The sequence below is a fragment of the Haliotis rubra genome, unplaced genomic scaffold (assembly GCF_003918875.1).
Source record: "Haliotis rubra isolate DU_JTF1 unplaced genomic scaffold, ASM391887v1 Scf67, whole genome shotgun sequence".
Classification (NCBI taxonomy): domain Eukaryota; kingdom Metazoa; phylum Mollusca; class Gastropoda; order Lepetellida; family Haliotidae; genus Haliotis; species Haliotis rubra.
This window is the reverse complement of record NW_025767379.1, coordinates 2,124,225-2,144,772: the sequence shown is the minus strand read 5'-3', so window position 1 is coordinate 2,144,772 and position 20,548 is coordinate 2,124,225. Positions and strand designations below refer to the sequence as shown.

Genomic DNA, 20,548 nt, shown 5'->3' with positions numbered 1-20,548 from the left:
CCTAAATCTGTCTGGTAGATCTCCTTATACCTAAATCCTAAATCTGTAAATCTGTCTAGAGATCTCCTTACCCCCTAAATCTGTCTGGTAGAGATCTCCTTATAGTCCTGTCTGGTAGAGATCTCCTTATACCCTAAATCTGTCTGGTAGAGATCTCCTTATACCTAAATCTGTCTGGTAGAGATCTCCTTATACCTAAATCTGTCTGGTAGAGATCTCCTTATATCTGTCTGGTACAGATCTCCTATACCTAAATCTGTCTGTCTGGTAGAGATCTCCTTATACCTAAATCTGTCTGGTACAGATCTCCTTACCCCCCTAAATCTGTCTGGTAGAGATCCTTTATACCTAAATCTGTCTGGTAGAGATCTATACCTAAATCTGTCTGGTGGAGATCTCCTTATACCTAAGTCTGTCTGGTAGAGATCTCTGGTCTGAGATCTCTCTAAGTCTGTTACAGATCTCCTTACCCCTAAATCTGTCTGGTAGAGATCTCCTTATACCTAAATCTGTCTGGTAGAGATCTCCTTATACCTAAATCTGTCTGGTAGAGATCTCCTTATACCTAAAGTCTGTCTGGTAGAGATCTCCTTATACCTAAATCTGTCTGGTAGAGATCTCCTTATACCCCTAAATCTGTCTGGTAGAGATCTCCTACCTAAATCTGTCTGGTAGAGATCTCCTTACCCCTAAATCTGTCTGGTAGAGATCTCCTTATACCTAAGTCTGTCTGGTAGAGATCTCCTTATACCTAAGTCTGTCTGGTAGAGATCTGTCTCACGCCAATAGCCATACATACTAACGGAGAAAAGTAACTGTGCATGACATAAACTTGCCTAAAATAAAAGTTCTAAAAAGAACCCTAAATAAACATGTAGCAAAGCACTTTTCATGAAATTTGATGTCACGTATATGTCCTTTAATTGTAAATACAAATGATGATTATGATATCACTAAATCAGTTACCAGATGAACCTTCTCTAAACATGGACTGGTCTTCCCAATTATTTTAGCCTAACATTTCCACAGCTTCACATCTTAGTTTGAAATAGGCTGGCGCTTAACTTTATATTTATGATATATATATACACACATAACTCGTGCAGGCCTTCCTTTAGTTACAAAACTATAGAGATTAAGAGTGAGTGAGTTGGGCTTTACGCCGCTTTTGGCATTATCACGTCAGTGGCAACAGGTATGGGCTTCATACATTGTACCGGGCAATTGAACCCGATCGTTGGCGTAACGAGCGAATTTTTTAACCACTAATCTACTGCACCGCCTATTAAAGATTTCTGTACCTTTCAGAACATTCAAGGTTCAGTGGTTTATTGGTTGTAACCATAGATGATTGAGCCTCAGTTACATGACTCAATCACTTAAGTTGGTATATTGCGTAACTGGCCATTACCTCACAATGGACTGAGCATGTACATGCCGACGTGAAGCTGAAACTCTCAGCACTGTGTTTCTGCACTCGGGTCACCCTTTACGTCAGCCCGGCTTGGTAGAATTGCGTAAGGGGTCATTGGCTCACAGATGGAGAGTGTTTCGTATGTGAAACATAAATAAAATCAAGGTTTGTATGTTTGGGTTTTTCTAACTCCACACTCAGCAATATTCCAGTGTGGTGGTGGTCTGTAAATAATCACGTCTGGACCAAACATTCCAGTGATCAACAGCATGGCAATCGATCTGCACAATTGGGATACGATGATATATGTCACCCAAGTCAGCCAGCCTGACCACCTGATCCCGTTATTCACCTCTTACGACAAGCGTGGGTTGCTGAAGACTAATTCTGACCCAGATCTTCACGGGTTCATAAATCACAGGTATAGTGTGGTCACTTATAATGCCTTACCTACATTGAACTTACCCTGGGGATATTCCTGTAAGTTTACAGTCATAACTTAAATAAGATATATTTCCTAACAGAAGGTTGATCTAAAACAACGTACATGTGGAATGCTGCCTGGCCCGCCCTCGCCGGCGACAGCCGACCTCAGCCAACAAAACAATAATTTCTTCTGAATGTGTTTCTGTTCATGTAACATTCTGTTCAAATAAGGGACCGTTCATAATTTATGGCTAGGGGGTGGTGATAATGATTTTTTGGGAGAAGCATGTACAATGTGAGTCCCCCCCCCTAAAATTTATGTGCAAATTAAGTGACCCTCCCCACCGCATGTCATGTACAAAATCAATCACCCCCCCCTTCCCATATTTGTAAGCATATTATTTAAATATTTATAATGTACAAAATTGATGCCCCCAAGTACATCTGTACAAATTGATGAACCCCCTACCTCCCCAGAACAAAATGGGTCACCCCTCCTCAAAATCGTCATCTCCCCCCTCTAAACACCCACCCCACCACCCCCAAAGCTATAAATTATGAACGGTCCCTAACATTGTTTGTCGTTGTGTGACAGGATGATATAGGATGACGTAATATTATTTCCACTGCCATCATTCTCTTGAAATGTTGACTTCATTATGGTGAGCAACCCAGGTACCACACTACTGAGCCCTAAATATCCTCTAAATAGACCCCGAATCCTGTTAGTTAGGTTAGTTACTGATAATAAGGAAATAGGCATCCCCTCATTACTTGTTAAAACATCAGTGTGTTTCCCCAGACTAGCGCTTAGTCCCTGAATATCCATAATTGTGATAGTAACAAATAAACCCATTTAAATTGAAAAGGAGCCCTAGTGCCTGAACCTGGGGAAATCTAGACTTGCTTCATTTAGGGCTTTAGCATTGAGGGAGGGCTAGGCATCAGGGGCAAAAATGTGGTTCAGGGACTGTAAGACAGACTAAGTATTTCCCTAACGGCTCAAGGTAATAGGGAGATTCCTTTCAGACATGTGGGCAAGTGTTTGGGGATATAGTAATAAATACTTGTCATCTGAAGTTCGCTTAAGGCGCTCTTAATACTCATTTAAATTGAAAAGGAGCCCCAGGGAGACCCAATAGCACTCCAGGTACATACATTTCTGGCCGTCTTAAACAATTGTTCGAAACATATATATTTTTGGCTTAATTGGTAGGTGTTCAGTTCTAGTATTTTTAAACACTTTTGTTATAAAGTTTACCTCAGTTATGTAGCACTATAATATTCACATTTAGTGTGGAAGTACAGTACATGTACAGTGTTCAACAGTTTGTAAAGGGTGTAGGTGTGAACACGGCAATGAAATGAAAACAATATTTTCATATTTTTTTAAACACATTTTTTCGGAAAAGTAATGATTGTGCATTTGTTTGCGATGTTTACACATGATATTGTGTAAATGTCTTGCATCAAAGTTATCTTGAACAATGTTCGTCCAGCTTGAGCGCTCTCCCACCCTGACCCCAACCCCCACACAGGTTAAAAATAGCCTCTTGGTCGGTCCCGTCTACTAATAGAGTGCAAGTGTACCCACAGCGCAAAGACCAGTCTTGTGTGACTGCCAGCTGAACCGTCAATAACAAACTTGATCACCCCGAATGTGGGCGAGGAGGAACAGAGCCGAGGATAGAAAGGTAGGCCAGTTGACTGTTTCAGAACTATATCTAACCAACGCCTTTCCAAAATAGTTGTCCACGCGAAGGCCATAAACACCTTTCCTTATTCAACAGTTTTACGGTTCGATCGCTGAGGCTGCTTCTGTGTACAGGTGTGTGGACGTTCCACTGAAACTATGTGAATCTTGAAACTTTGCCCTTGTATAGAACTTGAGAAACCTATTACTGTATGTAACCTGTGGGTAGTATTTACATTCTAAACGTCATTATCTTTTTGTGTCAAGTGTCAGTATCTCGAAATCAACATTGATGCAGATCGGGTGCAACTATGACGGGAATGCAGAGGAGGCAGGACAGATACCGTATTAAATGTAAACAATGTGTGTTGGTTTGTTATTATCCCCCAGCTGAACATGTTTTCACGTGGAAATAAACAGCCACATCATTCCATCTAACATGCACGTTTCGTTCCCAGAGAAGAACTCATAAACACTTCAACATATCATCTAAACATAATGTATACACCCCCAACCCCTATCCACATCCATGTATTTAACTGGTGCCTTTTCTACCTTTGTTGAATTTATTTATTTAATTATTTATTTACACATTTTACCTATGTAGGGATCGAACCCAGGTCTTCAGCGTGACGAGCGAACGCTTTAACCACAACTGTTGATGGAACTTTGCTAGGGCATTACTAAACCGTATTCACTCACTGATCAAGATGAACAGAATTCTAAGTAGCAAAGCTCAGGGGCTGAGAGTAGTATTTGCAGGATAGGATCATCTGGGAGGCAAGTATCTTGTGTTACGATTTTACTTATCGATGTCCACGAGTTTCATGCTTTAGTTTCAGGTCTGACACACAGTGGCACATGTTGATGTACTTGTACAACAGTACAAGATGGCTGGTAGCGGGAATCTGTGGATGTTTGCTGTCTGTGTAGTGGTTCTGCAGTCGGGCAGCGTTCAGGGAAAGACAACTACTGGTGTGTTACGTGTCTTGTTTCTGTAGGAAGACATTAACTATTAATTTGTGGCCTTGAAGTAGAGAAATGTGATGGTTGCTGTCTGTGTAGTGGTTAGTAGCTGTTTCTGGTGACTCCTTACTTGTATCATGTATCATGTACCATGTATCATGTTGCCCTTAGTATATGAAACAACTTGGATTCCTGCCTAAGTTACAATAAAGGGCGTAGAATGTGTGAGCCTTTTTCACAAACCTGTTGTTCGGTTTTTAATTACATTCAGCATTCTTAAATCAACGATAAAAGACCGCAAAATTGAATACAGAGTAGCTTTATCTTCTAAATGCAATCTAAAAATTCAGTATATTCAGTTTTCGTACCATCATTTTAGTAACCTTTTTAAACCTTTTCTAAGGGACCGTTCATAATTTATAGCTAGGGGGTGAGGTGATGATGATTTTTATGGAGAAAAAATTTATGTACAAAATAAGTGAACACACCCCCTGCATGTCATGTACAAAATCAATGAACCCCCCTTCCCTTCCCATAATTTCTAAGCATAATTTTTTTACCCCCCCCCCTTAGTAGTGCGTGTGTACAAAATTGATGACCCACCCTAGCTCCCCAGAACAAAATGGGTGAAAACAAACACCCCCACCTCTAACCCTTAAAATCATCATAATGAACGGTCCCTAAAATGTCTAGAAATCAAATCACTTTGTCAAAATCTATGCATTTCTTTGCTAGACGGCCACTATTTTCCCGAAAGTAAGTTCTCATGTAGTGAACCGAAACGGACCAAACCGTAGGCCTTGTACCACAATGGGTACTGTACCGTGGTAACAGCGTACCGTTTCACCCTATTTGTTAGTGGATAAGCCCAGAGTAGTTAATATCCTGGAATGGGGATATTATACCCTGTATTACACAGGATGCCTTGTTTCCTCCTAGTGTACATGGACTCGAAGGAATCCTGCAGCTACAAGGTGCACCTGAACGATGAGGACGTGTTCCACGTGGAGTATCTTGACCGCAGCAAGCCTGACAAGAATCTGACCGGTTACTTCCCATGTTTCCAAGCTTTCATATCAGGCTCTCAGGTCGTCTGTATCAACGAACATATTGTCCACTTCCACCGTTGTTCGCTGCGTCTTAAGTATTACACCTTCGATACCTCTCTGACGTATGTCCCTGTCACAACAGACTACACTGCAGACAGGGTAAGTATGGATAGAATGTATACTCAGTGTCACAAATTGTGCAACCATTGTCACTACAGACGAAGCGCCAGATTGTAGGTATGGATAGAATGTATACTCAAGCCAGATTGTAGGTATGGATAGAATGTATACTCAGTGTCACAAAGTTGTGCAACCATTGTCAGTGTACAGAACCATTGCCAGATTGTAGGTATGGATAGAATGTATACTCAGTGTCACAAGTTGTGCAACCAAGTTGTGCAACCATTGTCAGTACAGACGAAGCGCCAGATTGTAGGTATGGATAGAATGTATACTCAGTGTCACAAGTTGTGCAACCATTGTCAGTACAGACGAAGTGCCAGATTGTAGGTATGGATAGAATGTATACTCAGTGTCCAAAGTTGTGCAACCATTGTCACATTGTGCAACCATGGATAGAATGTATGCTCAGTAGGTATGGATAGAAGTATGCTCAGTTACACAAGTTGTGCAACCATTGTCAGATTGTAGGTATGGATAGAATGTATACTCAGTGTCACAAGTTGTGCAACCATTGTCACTACAGACTAAGCGCCAGATTGTAGGTATGGATAGAATGTATACTCAGTGTCACAAATTGTGCAACCATTGTCAGTACAGACGAAGTGCGTGATTGTAGGTATGGATGAATGTATACTCAGTGTAACCATGGATAGGTATGGATGTATACTCAGTGTCACAAGTTGTGCAACCATTGTCACTACAGACGAAGCGCCAGATTGTAGGTATGGATAGAATGTATACTCAGTGTCACAAGTTGTGCAACCATTGTCAGTACAGACTAAGTGCCAGATTGTAGGTATGGATAGAATGTATACTCAGTGTCACAAGTTGTGCAACCATTGTCAATACAGACTGAAGCGCCAGATTGTAGGTATGGATAGAATGTATACTCAGTGTCACAAGTTGTGCAACCATTGTCACTACAGACGAAGCGCCAGATTGTAGGTATGGATAGAATGTATACTCAGTGTCACAAGTTGTGCAACCATTGTCACTACAGACTAAGCGCCAGATTGTAGGTATGGATAGAATGTATACTCAGTGTCACAAGTTGTGCAACCATTGTCAGTACAGACGAAGCGCCAGATTGTAGGTATGGATAGAATGTATACTCAGTGTCACAAGTTGTGCAACCATTGTCACTACAGACTAAGTGCCAGAAGTGCCAGATTGTAGGTATGGATAGAATGTATACTCAGTGTCACAAGTTGTGCAACCATTGTCACTACAGCCGCAGACAGATTGTAGGTATGGATAGAATGTATACTCAGTGTCACAAGTTGTGCAACCATTGTGTGTAGGTATGGATAGAATGTATACTCAGTGTCACAAGTTGTGCAACCATTGTCACTACAGACGAAGTGCCAGATTGTAGGTATGGATAGAATGTATACTCAGTGTCACAAATTGTGCAACCATTGTCAGTACAGACTACACTGCAGACAGGGTAAGTATGGATAGAATGTATACTCAGTGTATGGATTTGTGCAACCATTGTATACAAAGTCAGGTATGGATAGAATGTATTCACAGTGTCATAAAATTGTGCAACCATTGTCAGTACAGACTACAAGCAGAGATTGTAGGCAACCATGGATAGAATGTATACTCAGTGTCACAAGTTGTGCAACCATTGTCAGTACAGACAATGTGCCAGATTGTAGGTATGGATAGAATGTATACTCAGTGTCATAAGTTGTGCAACCATTGTCACTACAGGACTAAGCCAGATTGTAGGTATGGATAGAATGTATACTCAGTGTTGTGCAAACCATTGTCAGGTATGGTACAGACTAAGTGCCAGATTGTAGGTATGGATAGAATGACAAGTTGTGCAACCATTGTCACTACAGAGAAGCCAGAGTCGATTGTAGGTATGGATAGAATGTATACTCAGTGTGACAATTGTGCAACCATTGTCAATACAGACTAAGCGCCAGATTGTAGGTATGGATAGAATGTATACTCAGTGTCACAAATTGTGCAACCATTGTCAGTACAGACGAAGTGCGTGATTGTAGGTATGGATAGAATGTATACTCAGTGTGACAAGTTGTGCAACCATTGTCAATACAGACTAAGAGCCAGATTGTAGGTATGGATAGAATGTATACTCAGTGTCACAAGTTGTGCAACTATTGTCAATACAGACGAAGCGCCAGATTGTAGGTATGGATAGCATGTATACTCAGTGTCACAAGTTGTGCTACCATTGTCAATACAGACGAAGCGCCAGATTGTAGGTATGGATAGAATGTATACTCAGTGTCATAAGTTATGCAACCCTTGTAACTGCTGTAGCAAAAACTTTGATGAAACCATTTCCTGTCTTCTGGATTTGTTTAATGTATGTGTTCTAGATCCTAGACTGTAACAATGTATGTGTTCTAGATCCTAGACTGTAACAATGTATGTGTTCTAGATCCTGGACTGTAACAATGTATGTGTTCTAGATCCTAGACTGTAACAATGTATGTGTTCTAGATCCTGGACTGTAACAATGTATGTGTTCTAGATCCTAGACTGTAACACAGACACAACTGAGTGGTGTTCGAGGGAGGCTACGAATGTGAAGATCGTTCTTGAGACCACCCAGCCAGATGCCAGTATACAGGATGTTAACTTCCTCATGGATGTCTCCAGAATTACCAGTCAGAACAGATTTGGTACAGCATTGTTCTCATTGTTGTCAACATGTTTGCTTGAAGTATTTTACATGGAAACATGTCAGAAATATCTGGTACTCATAATGATTTGGTCTTGTCTTGGACATTCTGTTGTTTCTGTAGATTCATGCTTAATCAAACAGCCATGAACATTAACATCATAACATGATTATATCTTTGTAATCAGCTTGTAGCCATGATGGCTGCTCCTCTCTCTCTCCCTCTTTGTCTCCCTCTCCCACTCCCTCTCCCTCTCTCTCTCCCTTTCTCTCTCTCTCTCTCTCTCTCTCTCTCTCTCTCTCTCTCTCTCTCTCTCTCTCTCTCTCTCTCTCTCTCTCTCCTCTCTCTCTCTCCTCTCTCCCTCCCCTCTCCTCTCTCTCTCTCTCTCTCCCTCCCTCTCTCTCTCTCTCTCTGTAACGAAATACAGGGTTACTGGAATAGATGAGGTTAAGTATTTTTAAAGATTATTGCAGTAGTTTAATAGCGTACACGTGTGTGTGCCCTCTCTCTCTCTCTCTCATAAACATTTGCAGCTTTCAGAAGAATAATTGTGGAAACATACTTTTGCAGTCTTCATGTTTAATAATTGTGGCACCAAGCACTACCTGAAGAACAGCCGGCTGCATGTGAAGCTACTCGATACCGATGATGCCACCAGCTGTGTTAAAACATTCGGATATCGTGACGTGGACGACAGCACAAAGGCCGAGATCTGTGTGACGTTTGAGGAGTGGCCCAGGGAGAACTCATGCTCATCATTCGAACTGTTTATGTACCATGGGTCTCCTGATGGAGGGGATCTCATAAAGGTAATGCATTGGGTGCTGGTCTTAGGGCAGTTTACTCAAGGTCAACAGAGCTTATGTTGTGGCATGTTTGACCACCCTTTTTGGTCGACTGGCATCAATTAATGATGCTGTGATATAAAGATATGTATGTCCCAGGGACAGATGATATAGATATGTATGTCCCAGGGACAGTTGATATAGGTATGTATGTCCCAGGGACAGATGATATAGGTATGTATGTCCCAGGGACAGTTGATATAGGTATGTATGTCCCAGGGACAGATGATATAGATATGTATGTCCCAGGGACAGTTGATATAGGTATGTATGTCCCAGGGACAGATGATATAGATATGTATGTCCCAGGGACAGATGATATAGGTATATATGTCCCAGGGACAGATGATATAGGTATGCATGTCCCAGGGACAGATGATATAGGTATGAATGTCCCAGGGACAGTTGATATAGGTATATATGTCCCAGGGACAGATGATATAGATATGTATGTCCCAGGGACAGATGATATAGGTATGAATGTCCCAAGGACAGTTGATATAGGTATATATGTCCCAGGGACAGATGATATAGGTATGAATGTCCCAGGGACAGATGATATAGGTATGAATGTCCCAGGGACAGATGATATAGGTATGAATGTCCCAGGGACAGATGATAAAGGTATGAATGTCCCAGGGACAGATGATATAGGTATGAATGTCCCAGGGACGGATGATATAGATATGAATGTCCCAGGGACGGATGATATAGATATGAATGTCCCAGGGACAGATGATATAGATATGAATGTCCCAGGGACAGATGATATAGGTATGAATGCCCCAGGGACAGATGATATAGGTATGAATGTCCCAGGGACAGATGATATAGGTATGTATGTCCCAGGGACGGATGATATAGGTATGTACGTCCCAGGGACAGATGATATAGGTATGAATGTCCCAGGGACAGATGATATAGGTATGAATGTCCCAGGGACGGATGATATAGGTATGTATGTCCCAGGGACAGTTGATATAGGTATATATGTCCCAGGGACAGATGATATAGATATGTATGTCCCAGGGACAGATGATATAGGTATGAATGTCCCAAGGACAGTTGATATAGGTATATATGTCCCAGGGACAGATGATATAGATATGAATGTCCCAGGGACAGATGATATAGGTATGTATGTCCCAGGGACAGATGATATAGGTATGAATGTCCCAGGGACAGATGATATAGGTATGAATGTCCCAGGGACGGATGATATAGGTATGTATGTCCCAGGGACGGATGATATAGGTATGTATGTCCCAGGGACGGATGATATAGGTGTGTTTGTCCCAGGGACAGATGATATAGATATGTATGTCCCAGGGACAGATGATATAGATATGTATGTCCCAGGGACAGATGATATTGGTACACATGTCCACAGATGATATAGGTATGAATGCCCAGGGAAGGGACTGAGTCGGATGTGTATCTGTTGTAGAGTGTGAAATGTTCTGAGGCATCTCCAAAAGATTTCTGTACTGATGGAGAGGAGATATCCTTCAAGGCTATCCGAACAGGCTCAGTGGACACTAAAAAGTATGACTTCCACCTCAAGATATGGGACAATCATGACCTCAGTGAAGGTGGTAAGTTCACAGTCACCAGGAGCATGCACAACTTGATGGGAAGATCATTATCTTATATAGGAATGCACATGCAGAGCTGAACCTGACTGATATAGACCCTGACTGATCCTGACCCTGACCGATCCTGACTGTTGCCCTGACCCTGACTGATCCTGACTCTTGCTCGACCCTGACTGATCCTGACTCTTGCCCTGAACCTGACTGATCCTGACTCTTGCCCTGAACCTGACTGATCCTGACTCTTGCCCTAAACCTGACTGATTCTGACTCTTGCCCGACCCTGACTGATCCTGACTCCTGCCTGACCCTGACTGATCCTGACTCTTGCCCTGAACCTGACTGATCCTGACTCTTGCTCGACCCTGACTGATCCTGACTCTTGCCCTGAACCTGACTGATCCTGACTCTTGGCTTGAACCTGACTGATCCTGACTCTTGCCCTGAACCTGACTGAACCTGACTCTTGCCCTGAACCTGACTGATCCTGACTCTTGCCCTGAACCTGACTGATCCTGACTCTTGCCCTAAACCTGACTGATTCTGACTCTTGCCCGACCCTGACTGATCCTGACTCTTGCCTCGACCCTGACTGATCCTGACTCTTGCCCTGAACATGACTGAACCTGACTCTTGCCCGACCCTGACTGATCCTGACGCTTGCCCGACCCTGACTGATACTGATCCTGGACAAGTAAGTGTCTTTCAGCCTATTCTGACCATGTAGCACTTGTGCCTGGGGTTGTTTCTTGGTTTGGTTTCACCACCAACATACAAAACCATCAGGCTTTCCACAAGTCATACAGAAACATTGTTCAAACTGTAGTTATACATGCACACACATGGTGATAAGTCACAAAACTTGAACATGTTCTCAAGTTTGTCTCACAGTGTGGAATCCCAGTGTATTTATTCTTCCATTGTTTGTTTCAGGTTCAGGTCTGACCGCAGGAAACATCGCGTTGATTGTTTTAGGTGTCATTATAGTCCTTGTCCTCGTAGGTATCATCATCATGTGCAGGTATGGTAAGTGTAAGGGGGGCGGGGGAGGTACGAGGTCTTGGTCCATGCCGTCACTCCCTAGTTTTGATGATGACGAATAGATATGACGTCACCTGTGATGACTAGCAATGGCGTGACCATGACCTTGCTCCCCAGGTGCATCGATAATAAGCTGCGTCATTTCAAGGATTAGAACTCAGCAGAGGCCAGAACAATGTTGATTGGTTAGATTAATGTGTGGATTGAATGTCAACAATGCGTAGACATTTAGTGTATTGAATGACAATATATGCTAGATCAGCATGGTCAGTGGATGTCAATAACTGTAAAATTTGTATGTGAAACAGATTACAAGAGTGAAATATTGACTGGACCACAGGGCTTGTAGTGCTAAAAACTGACATCAAGGTATAAAGTGAGTGAGTGAGTGAGTGAGTTTAGTTTGAAGCCACACCAAGGTATGAAAACCCTGTTAGTGACAGTATATACCTTGATGGCAGTTTTTAGCACTACAAGGCCCTGTGGCCTGGATGACTTTTGTCACCATATCAGTCTGCAGATATTATTTGTACCAATTGCTTCAAGATTTTGAAACTTTTATCATTGTTATATACATGTACTTTGATAGTTTTATTGTTGGTTGTTTACATTATGCCCTGCTCATAATATATGCCAATATTCTTATACATTTGCATTTACATTATATTTATGAAACCTGTCCACACATGTACAGCCTGTGATTATGTACTACTCACATTTCTGCTCATGTGTACATTAACCGACATATTACCTCTCGAGAAGCCTGTTTTATCATGACAGAAGTATGAGAAATTTACATTTTTGGCCAATAAAAACATAAGGATTTTATTTTTTGAGCGGGGAAAATTATTTTTTTAATTTTTCTTATTCTTGAAAAAATATGACCGGCGGATCCGTAAAACAAGAAATAAAATTGGTCTGGCCTTACTTAATAATTTGTATTACATATACTGATGCAAAAAAAAGTACTTCTGTGTATGGTATGGTCATAGTACAGTGAATGAGTTTTGTTTTTAGCAATATTCCAGCAATATCTCGGCAGGGGACACCAGAAATGGGCTTCACACTCTCAGGCAGTGATATAGCAGTATCAGGTGAATTGACTGCTATGAGAATGATGGTTATTGTCCTAGCTAACAAATATACATTGCAAGGTGCACTTGTTCTTCTTCATAGTTTTTCCATCAGTATTTATATTTATGAAATGTATACATATATTATTATATATATACATTGTATTATTGTATATTTGGACATTTAGAAGTTTTCTACTTTACTTACTTTGATCTTTACAATGTTGTGGTCTTGTTGTTAAGGAGTTAGTACAGAGATCTTTTACACCGGTATGCTCCTGTCATTGTGAAGATTTGAGGACTCATCACAGGTCATTTCTGGTAAACTCTCTAATCAGCCAACCAGCATCAAAGCTTCTGAAGTCTCTTTAAATGAGCGCACCATTCTGATCTGATTTCTGAATCTCAAACAATAACTCAACTAGATGATTCTGAATGAAAACAATATATGCCTGATATGTTATATTTGGGATTACACTTTCTTAGTAAAGTACAGATTGGAAGTTGTGGTGGCTCAGCGGTCTAGGCGTCTGACTTTGTCTGCTGGCGATTTGGTGCCTGACTCGGAGGGTGTGGGTTCGAATCCAGGATGGGAATCCACACAACAAAAGTACTAGGATCTGTGCTTTACTAAGAAAGTGTAATCCCAAATATAACATATGTTTCATTTGACCACTTTCTAAAATGGCATTGTGTAATAATATATGCCTGTCTGTTTTGGTGGTGTGGATATTTTATGCTATCAGATCAGATCGCCATGCCACCTGCTCCTGCAGTCTACCATCGAGGCTATTCCTATGGCCAGTGTGGATGTTCCTTAGTCTAAATTGAAACTTCTGAATGAAACAAAACCAAACTGCTTAAGAAAGCTGACATCTGATTGGCTCAATATTTCATACACCCATGTAGACTGTGTGGTCAAACTTCTCAGATCTTCACGCACAGGAATATAATGAATGCTGGTAATGAGATTGTAGGACTCGAATGTTGTGAAAACAGAGACTATGAGGCCTTAACAATTGTGGCCTTAATGTTAAATGTTCACATACACCATCATTGCTGTAATATGCACCCTGGGCACGTAGGATCTTGGTAAAGGATGGCCATTATGACAAGTTGGATCATGAGCGTAGTTCAGGTAGGAATGAAACCACATAGATTCTCACTTGACAATCAAATACCCCTTCTGTATTGTTTTCTGGACGAAATGTGTAATAAACATGCACATATATAGACTGTGATACTCATTTCAGAACAATATATGAGGGTTCTTACAATGTTCACTTTCAGATTGATCTACAAGTTGTTCTGGAGAAAATCTTGATATGTTCCAATGGTACCAATTTGTCTGTGATGTTGTCACCATGACAACAGTTAATGCAATAAATTTGATTTTTCCCATATGTTTGGTTTGGTTTGTTGTTTTACGCTTCACTCAGAAATATTCCAGCTATATGTCCGCGGTCTGTAAATAATCAAGTCAGACAATCCAGTGATCAACAGCATGAGCATCAATCTACACAACTGGGATACGATGACATTTGTCAACCAAGTTAGCGTGCGCAAAGGGAGCCGGGAACCAGCTTAAGTAACTCTGAGCATGTTTCCCGCATTGGGAGTGAAGTGCTTTAGTTTCTGTATTTGCTGTTTTGGCTCCACTTGTGCCAACACAATAACTTAGTTACTTCCCTTCACATTGCCTCCATCCATCGATAATAATGTATCGAACCTGATATTTATCATTATTTTTAACCTAATGTCTGAAACCAGATTTCAAATTCCCAGTTCTGTCGAACTCATTTTAGGGTCCCCAAAAGCCCTAATAAGTACAAATTTACCCTTTTGTCTCGAACTGTCCAAGTTGGTTCTTGCAACTGAGAACTTCATTTGCGCAATCAAAAGTCATGCTCATAAAACGTGCTACGAAAAGATCAAAGTTGAGGATTAACTGATTCAACAATCAAGTGGCATGTTTAACTACACATCTATACACACATTGCCATCACACTTGCCAATTGATTTATTATGGACACAGTTAACCTTAGTTAACTTGTTACCAGTGACACACTGATCACAGATTTGACAGGAACTCTCTAAACAAACAATGGTGCATGCTGTTGTAATAGAGCGGTCAACTAAATGGGATCGCTGATGAATTTGTTAAATTAAATGTATTCTTATCATTTTGTGGCATATTTATTTGTCATGATGAATAAAGTGATTGAAATAATTTCGATTTTTATATATTTTTAATTTAATGATCTGCACTGCAGTAAACGTTTATTGCCAAGACGTATTGTTCGTATGTATAGCCTACAGTAGAAAAATGATGTTGCACTTTGGTCGTGTCGGTCCTTGGTCATGGCTATGCTGACTGATGTGTCAAACACTTGGATCAGTCGAACTTTTCCCTTGGTCCCGACGAGTTCGACAGGTTTGACTGTATTTGAAAGTGAACTGTAAATAATCAAGTCTAAATGAGACAAACCAGTGACTGTGACCAATGATCCCAGTGTAAGTATGACAATCTACCAAGTCACGAAGACCACCAACCAGATCCATGGAGTCGCCCGACACAAGGGATCCTTGCCTCTGAACTGAGATCTATTTGTCTGCCAAAGCAACATTAACATTTCATCTTCATGATCATCCTTCCATCTTCAGAAACAACAAAAACACAATCTTTCTTTCTGACTTTATCATTGTTTCAAGTAACAGTTACCAGCATCTGGTTACCATGGTTACCGGGGTAAGAATAACAGAACATTGACTATTTCTTCCCCTGTCATTCTCACACACCTGAAGACATAGACACGTATAATACAATGTTGATAAAACACACACTATTCTAGGATCAGTCATACTAGTAGCATCACATGAGATTGTGTCTTCTTGTAACGGCAGACATCTTGGAGAACAGTTCTGCTCGTAACATCCAACATTTTAGGAGTTTGTATTTCTTCTTGTGAAGACCAACATCTTCAAGTACATGAACACCAAGTTGAGCACTGACAAGCAGATGATGTCATAGTACTTCACATCAGAAGCATGGATAAATAAAGTCAAACGACCTTATAATATAAACATGAATGTTTGGAGACCTTGGGTCTGATATATTGTAATAGGGAGATATAGGGCTATAAGGGTTAAGAGGTAGGGCGACACTTAGGGTGGGAGGGGGAAGGTTAGCTGGGATAACCCTCTGTCCTGAAAAAAAACCAAACCTCCAAATATGTTGCTTATTGATTACATGACATACAAAGTATGGCAAAGTACATTGTTTTTTAGTTTATTATCAGAAAGAAAGACCCAATAATCTGTCTCACAGTTCCTGAACCATATTACTTTCATATTACAGCCAAGCCCTCCCCGCAATGCTAAAGCCCTAAATTAGGCTAGATTTCCCCAGTTCAGGTCTGAATCTCTGGTCTCCCTGGGACTCTTTTTCAATTTAAATGGGTTTGTTTGTTACAATCAAAATTATACATATATATTCAGAGACTAAGCATTAGTCTAAAAGACCCAACAATGTTGATGATCTTTGACAAGTCGAACTTGAGTACCAATATGTGTAATGAACTGATTGTTCAATCCATCCCTTCACATACACCTTTAAACAAAATATGAGGGAAAATATACCTCCAAAGTAATTTTTTGAATGTCATAAAAAATTTTATTCTTATTTGCCCCTTCCTTAAGACATCTTTCATCCTTGACTCACGTCAACAAAATACCAGACATTTATGATCATGTTTTTCTTCTTTGCGAAAACTTATCTGAATATGTTGCCAAGAAAGCAGTGTTTGTTAAGCTTGTCTTGTCCTTGTAGTTTCACCTGTTGTGTGTGGTGTTCAAGCACATGGTGACGACCGCACCTGGCAGTAGCAAACAGTTGTGCTTTCAGAGTTTGATTCTTTTATACTATTCACACTTTTAGCGTCTAGGAAACCGGTAGTGAATGCATTTTATAGTTTCGTCTAAAGTACCTGATTGATTTTATGTTGTATGGGACATAAAGCACACAGAGATCTCACAGAAGTCGTGTAAACAAAGTGTCTTATACTCAGGTCAGGGTTTGATCTGTATATGTGAAACATGGTCAAAAATAAATTGTTACTATGGCAACTTATGATTAAACTTGATACCAGTCTTAATCCAAACAGGCATTCTTCAATTAAGGGCAAATGTAATTAATGAAGTAATTACTACAGTTCTGTATTCTGATTAATTTCGCATTAATATAAAAATCAGCTGCCTCAAGAACTAACATTAAAATATTATAGAAACACAACTACTCCCAAAAATAGCTCAACAGTTGGTTTTGTTCATATCAAAAATACTCTAACAAAACTAAAAGCCTAAAAACATCACAACACAAAGTCAAAACACAGGCATAAAATCAAATACATAAAAGAAACTGTACAAAAAAAAACAGGTTCATAACCAATACAACTCGGGACTTCCTGGCATTTAAAAAATCATAAATCTTGTAGCCTCCATCTTAGACCGGCACTGCTTGAAAATATCCATTCAACTCTGAATGTAACACTCTCCATCACCCTGAACTTTGGTTTAGAAAACAAAATACACTGATGGTACTAATGACTGACAATTTAACTACACATGTAGTTTGGATTGTTGTCATTAATGGTTTTCTGTCACTGGTTTCAGACATTCTACATAATTTGCATCTGAAACAGTCTTGTGTCATCAACTAATGCTTCTCCAGGACATCCACATTGTAAAATGGTCGAATTATCATTTTGAAGTAGTTTGTGTAACATATATTCAGATATTAAATATCCTTTAGATTCCACCTGTGTCTATCAGAATTTGAAATGGTTGGTCCCTGAGACAATCTTTCTTGATTATGTTTAGAACGTCTACATAAACAGCAGCACTTGTAGTGAGTGAGTTAAGATTTTAGTAACATCGGCAGTATTTCAGCCATATCGTGACAATCAGCACCTGTAAGTCTGGACAACACATTGTGGCCCAAGAACCCTGATTATGTATTAACCCTTAGTGAATCAGTCAGTATTACTGGTCCCCCAGCCCTCAACAAGGTCACATTTCAGTTGGTGATTGGTGGAAACCATAGAATGGAGTCCCCATGATGACCATCTCTAGGATGGACCACAATGTTTTCACTTTCCACATACACTGTACTAGTGGTTTGTTACTTGTTAATAGGGGAGATGTTTGTTGTTTAAAGCCATACACGGCAATATTACAGCTATATAACACTAGACTAAATAATCTGGACCAGCCATTCCTGTGACTGACCTCATGAGCACTGATCAAAACTGTCCGGCTCGATGACTGGTTTTCAACCTACTCTGCAAGCATGATCAACTGATCAAACTTTGCTCCTCACATTATTATAGCCTAGGGGGCCAGTTCTATCAAGTAATCCCATTTGGGAATTTAAACACATATGGTTTTTAGTATTCAGAGACTCATGGACTGACATAAATCTTACCTTTATGCGAGAATTATTATGCATTGGTGAAGTGAACAAAATATTGACATATCTGAAACAATTTACATAACCAAAACAGAAAACATAACTGTAGTTGTTGGCTTCACAAATAAACATTACCAAGCCCTTTTTAAATAAATGTAATTTACCATAAATCTCACGTATAATCTATTTATGAAATATTCCATGTTGAAGACACAAACATCCCAAACAACAATGGCCAGGTAGTAAACAGATGTTTATAAAGACTACTTGAAGACAGGTGGAAAGGTTAGAGGGTGTATTTGGGTGAGGGCACCTAATAAGGCAAATAGGGTAAAACTTATAACAGATCTGTTGGTCAGTCAACATAACTCTTGAAACATCTTTGTCTGATCCACATGATCCTTTCAACAGATCTCTTGCTCAACCACCATTCTGGGGCATTCCGTTTTCTTCTGACATAAACCAATAATCAAAATTACCTGCCTTGGTGAAACTTGAAATTATATTCAGTCTTTCCTCCCTCAAATGTTTGAGAAACACAAAATGATCAACAAACATTATTACTATATTCATGAAGCCATCACGAAACACACTTTACATCTCTTTGAAAGAGACTCACAACATACATATTGTCCACAATAACATAATGATAAACCCAGGTGACGTCTTCACTCGTATCAGTGATAATCCAGCACAAAAATATCTCCACACTATTGAGATAAATACTCTTGACCTGTCCACTACCGTAGCCCATTTAAAATATGCATAGCTAAAAATAGCCATCCAATCAAATTATTCACATGAGTGTGAGAAACAGATAAGTTACTTATTAAACGGTCCATGTGTGAAATACGTATATCATGAGATCAAATAGTGATGTCACTTCCTCAACAAAGCTATCATATGATCGGGTCGGGGGTATTTATCATAACAGGAAGTAGACATTTGATCGGGTTAGGGGTATTTATCATAACAGGAAGTAGACATTATACGCTGGATAATCGAGGCTGTTTCTTGCATACCTTTGGCAAGCCAGTTAGCTTCAAACACATGTAGAACACAACTGATTGGATAATATACTTGCTAGCAGTGGAAAGGCAGGAAGCAGGGTTGGTCAAATCAATTGCACTTGCATATCACAGCAGTAAAGGGTATATGGTACAACGTGTATCATATGTGTCGCCACAGTCACATAGTGCATGTTTCTGATTGGCTGACAACACAGTAACTGCAAATAGTGAACCATGACACACAGTGAAAGCTGTTAACTCAAAGTTATGGAGCAAGCGAGTGTATGTTGTTTAGCACCGGCTAAATCAGAGTAAATCAAGTTTGAACCAGACAAACCTGTGACTGAAATATGAGCAATGAAACCCTAATCTCTGTATTTACCGGTAACAGCTCTTGCAACAATTAAGGGGAGAGAGGGTTATATATTTTAAAAAATTGTAAATGGTATTTTCAACTAAATACAGTGTAAAAATAGATCTTATACATTTATAAATACTACTGAAAAGTTAGGGACCATCTATTTTTTGTTGGATCACTATAGTAAATCTCTCATGATATAACAGATAAACCATAGTATCATTTTAAAAAATTGGATGTTCTTTAACCAATGTTTACATCTTTTGAGTGATCTATTTTGAAAAGTCAGAATCTCAAGTATCAAATATCTAAAAATGTCTCTCTGCAATTAATCTATACCTAAAATATAACAATAAAACAATCAATCAGTCAGTTACATCTATGATATCTTAAAATACACTTGGGAGTTTGGAACATAAGAAACAAAAATAAAAATTTGAAAATAAAATTAAAACAAAAACTGGGACCTTATTAGGCCTTGCTGATAGAAATTATTTTGGGAATATACAATAAAAAAAGTATTGAGATATTTGAGAAAGGATTAACAATATCTAATGAGATCAGGTCCAGGTGCATGAAATAACGTGACAATATAAAACACACTTGGCATACCGGATCATTGACTAGTCATGTTGGGACCATAATACCATTCTCACGTCTAATAGGAATCAACAAATATCTACAGCATGAACCGTAACTGTTTGATATCCTCAATAAATAGTACTCAGGGCAAGAGGGCATTTCATCTCCAACCCAAACATTTTC

At 39.8% G+C, this 20,548-nt stretch overlaps 1 protein-coding gene and 1 long non-coding RNA gene across 4 annotated transcripts; one reads left to right on the top strand and one right to left on the bottom strand.

The window, feature by feature from the left end:
• Window positions 1–3,437: 3,437 nt before the first annotated feature.
• Window positions 3,438–12,683, top strand: LOC124257653. Of its 3 annotated transcripts, none has more exons than XM_046691763.1 (7): window positions 3,438–3,534; window positions 4,370–4,508; window positions 5,439–5,707; window positions 8,247–8,397; window positions 8,968–9,206; window positions 10,690–10,837; window positions 11,768–12,683. In XM_046691763.1, exons 2-7 carry the CDS (start codon window positions 4,424–4,426, stop codon window positions 11,935–11,937), a joined length of 1,062 nt encoding a protein of 353 aa, XP_046547719.1. In that variant the 5' UTR covers window positions 3,438–3,534; window positions 4,370–4,423; the 3' UTR covers window positions 11,938–12,683. The 3 variants fall into 3 exon arrangements, with proteins under 3 accessions (XP_046547719.1, XP_046547721.1, XP_046547720.1); XM_046691765.1 differs by having other exon boundaries at window positions 3,442–3,534; window positions 4,376–4,508; XM_046691764.1 differs by lacking the exon at window positions 3,438–3,534 and adding an exon at window positions 3,565–3,668.
• A 3,713-nt stretch (window positions 12,684–16,396) lies between these two features.
• On the bottom strand, window positions 16,397–20,503 carry LOC124257666. Its single transcript, XR_006893323.1, has 2 exons — window positions 18,314–20,503; window positions 16,397–18,270 (listed from the first exon to the last, which is right to left on the bottom strand). It is a non-coding gene; the product is annotated as an uncharacterized LOC124257666 (long non-coding RNA).
• Window positions 20,504–20,548: the final 45 nt, after the last annotated feature.

Excerpts from the sequence above, each read along its gene's own strand:
- LOC124257653 (XM_046691763.1), top strand. The coding sequence starts at position 4,424 with ATGGCTGGTAGCGGGAATCTGTGGATGTTTGCTGTCTGTGTAGTGGTT. Across the intron at positions 8,398-8,967 it reads TACCAGTCAGAACAGATTTG|TCTTCATGTTTAATAATTGT; the intron begins GTACAGCATTGT and ends ATACTTTTGCAG. Across the intron at positions 9,207-10,689 it reads ATGGAGGGGATCTCATAAAG|AGTGTGAAATGTTCTGAGGC; the intron begins GTAATGCATTGG and ends TATCTGTTGTAG.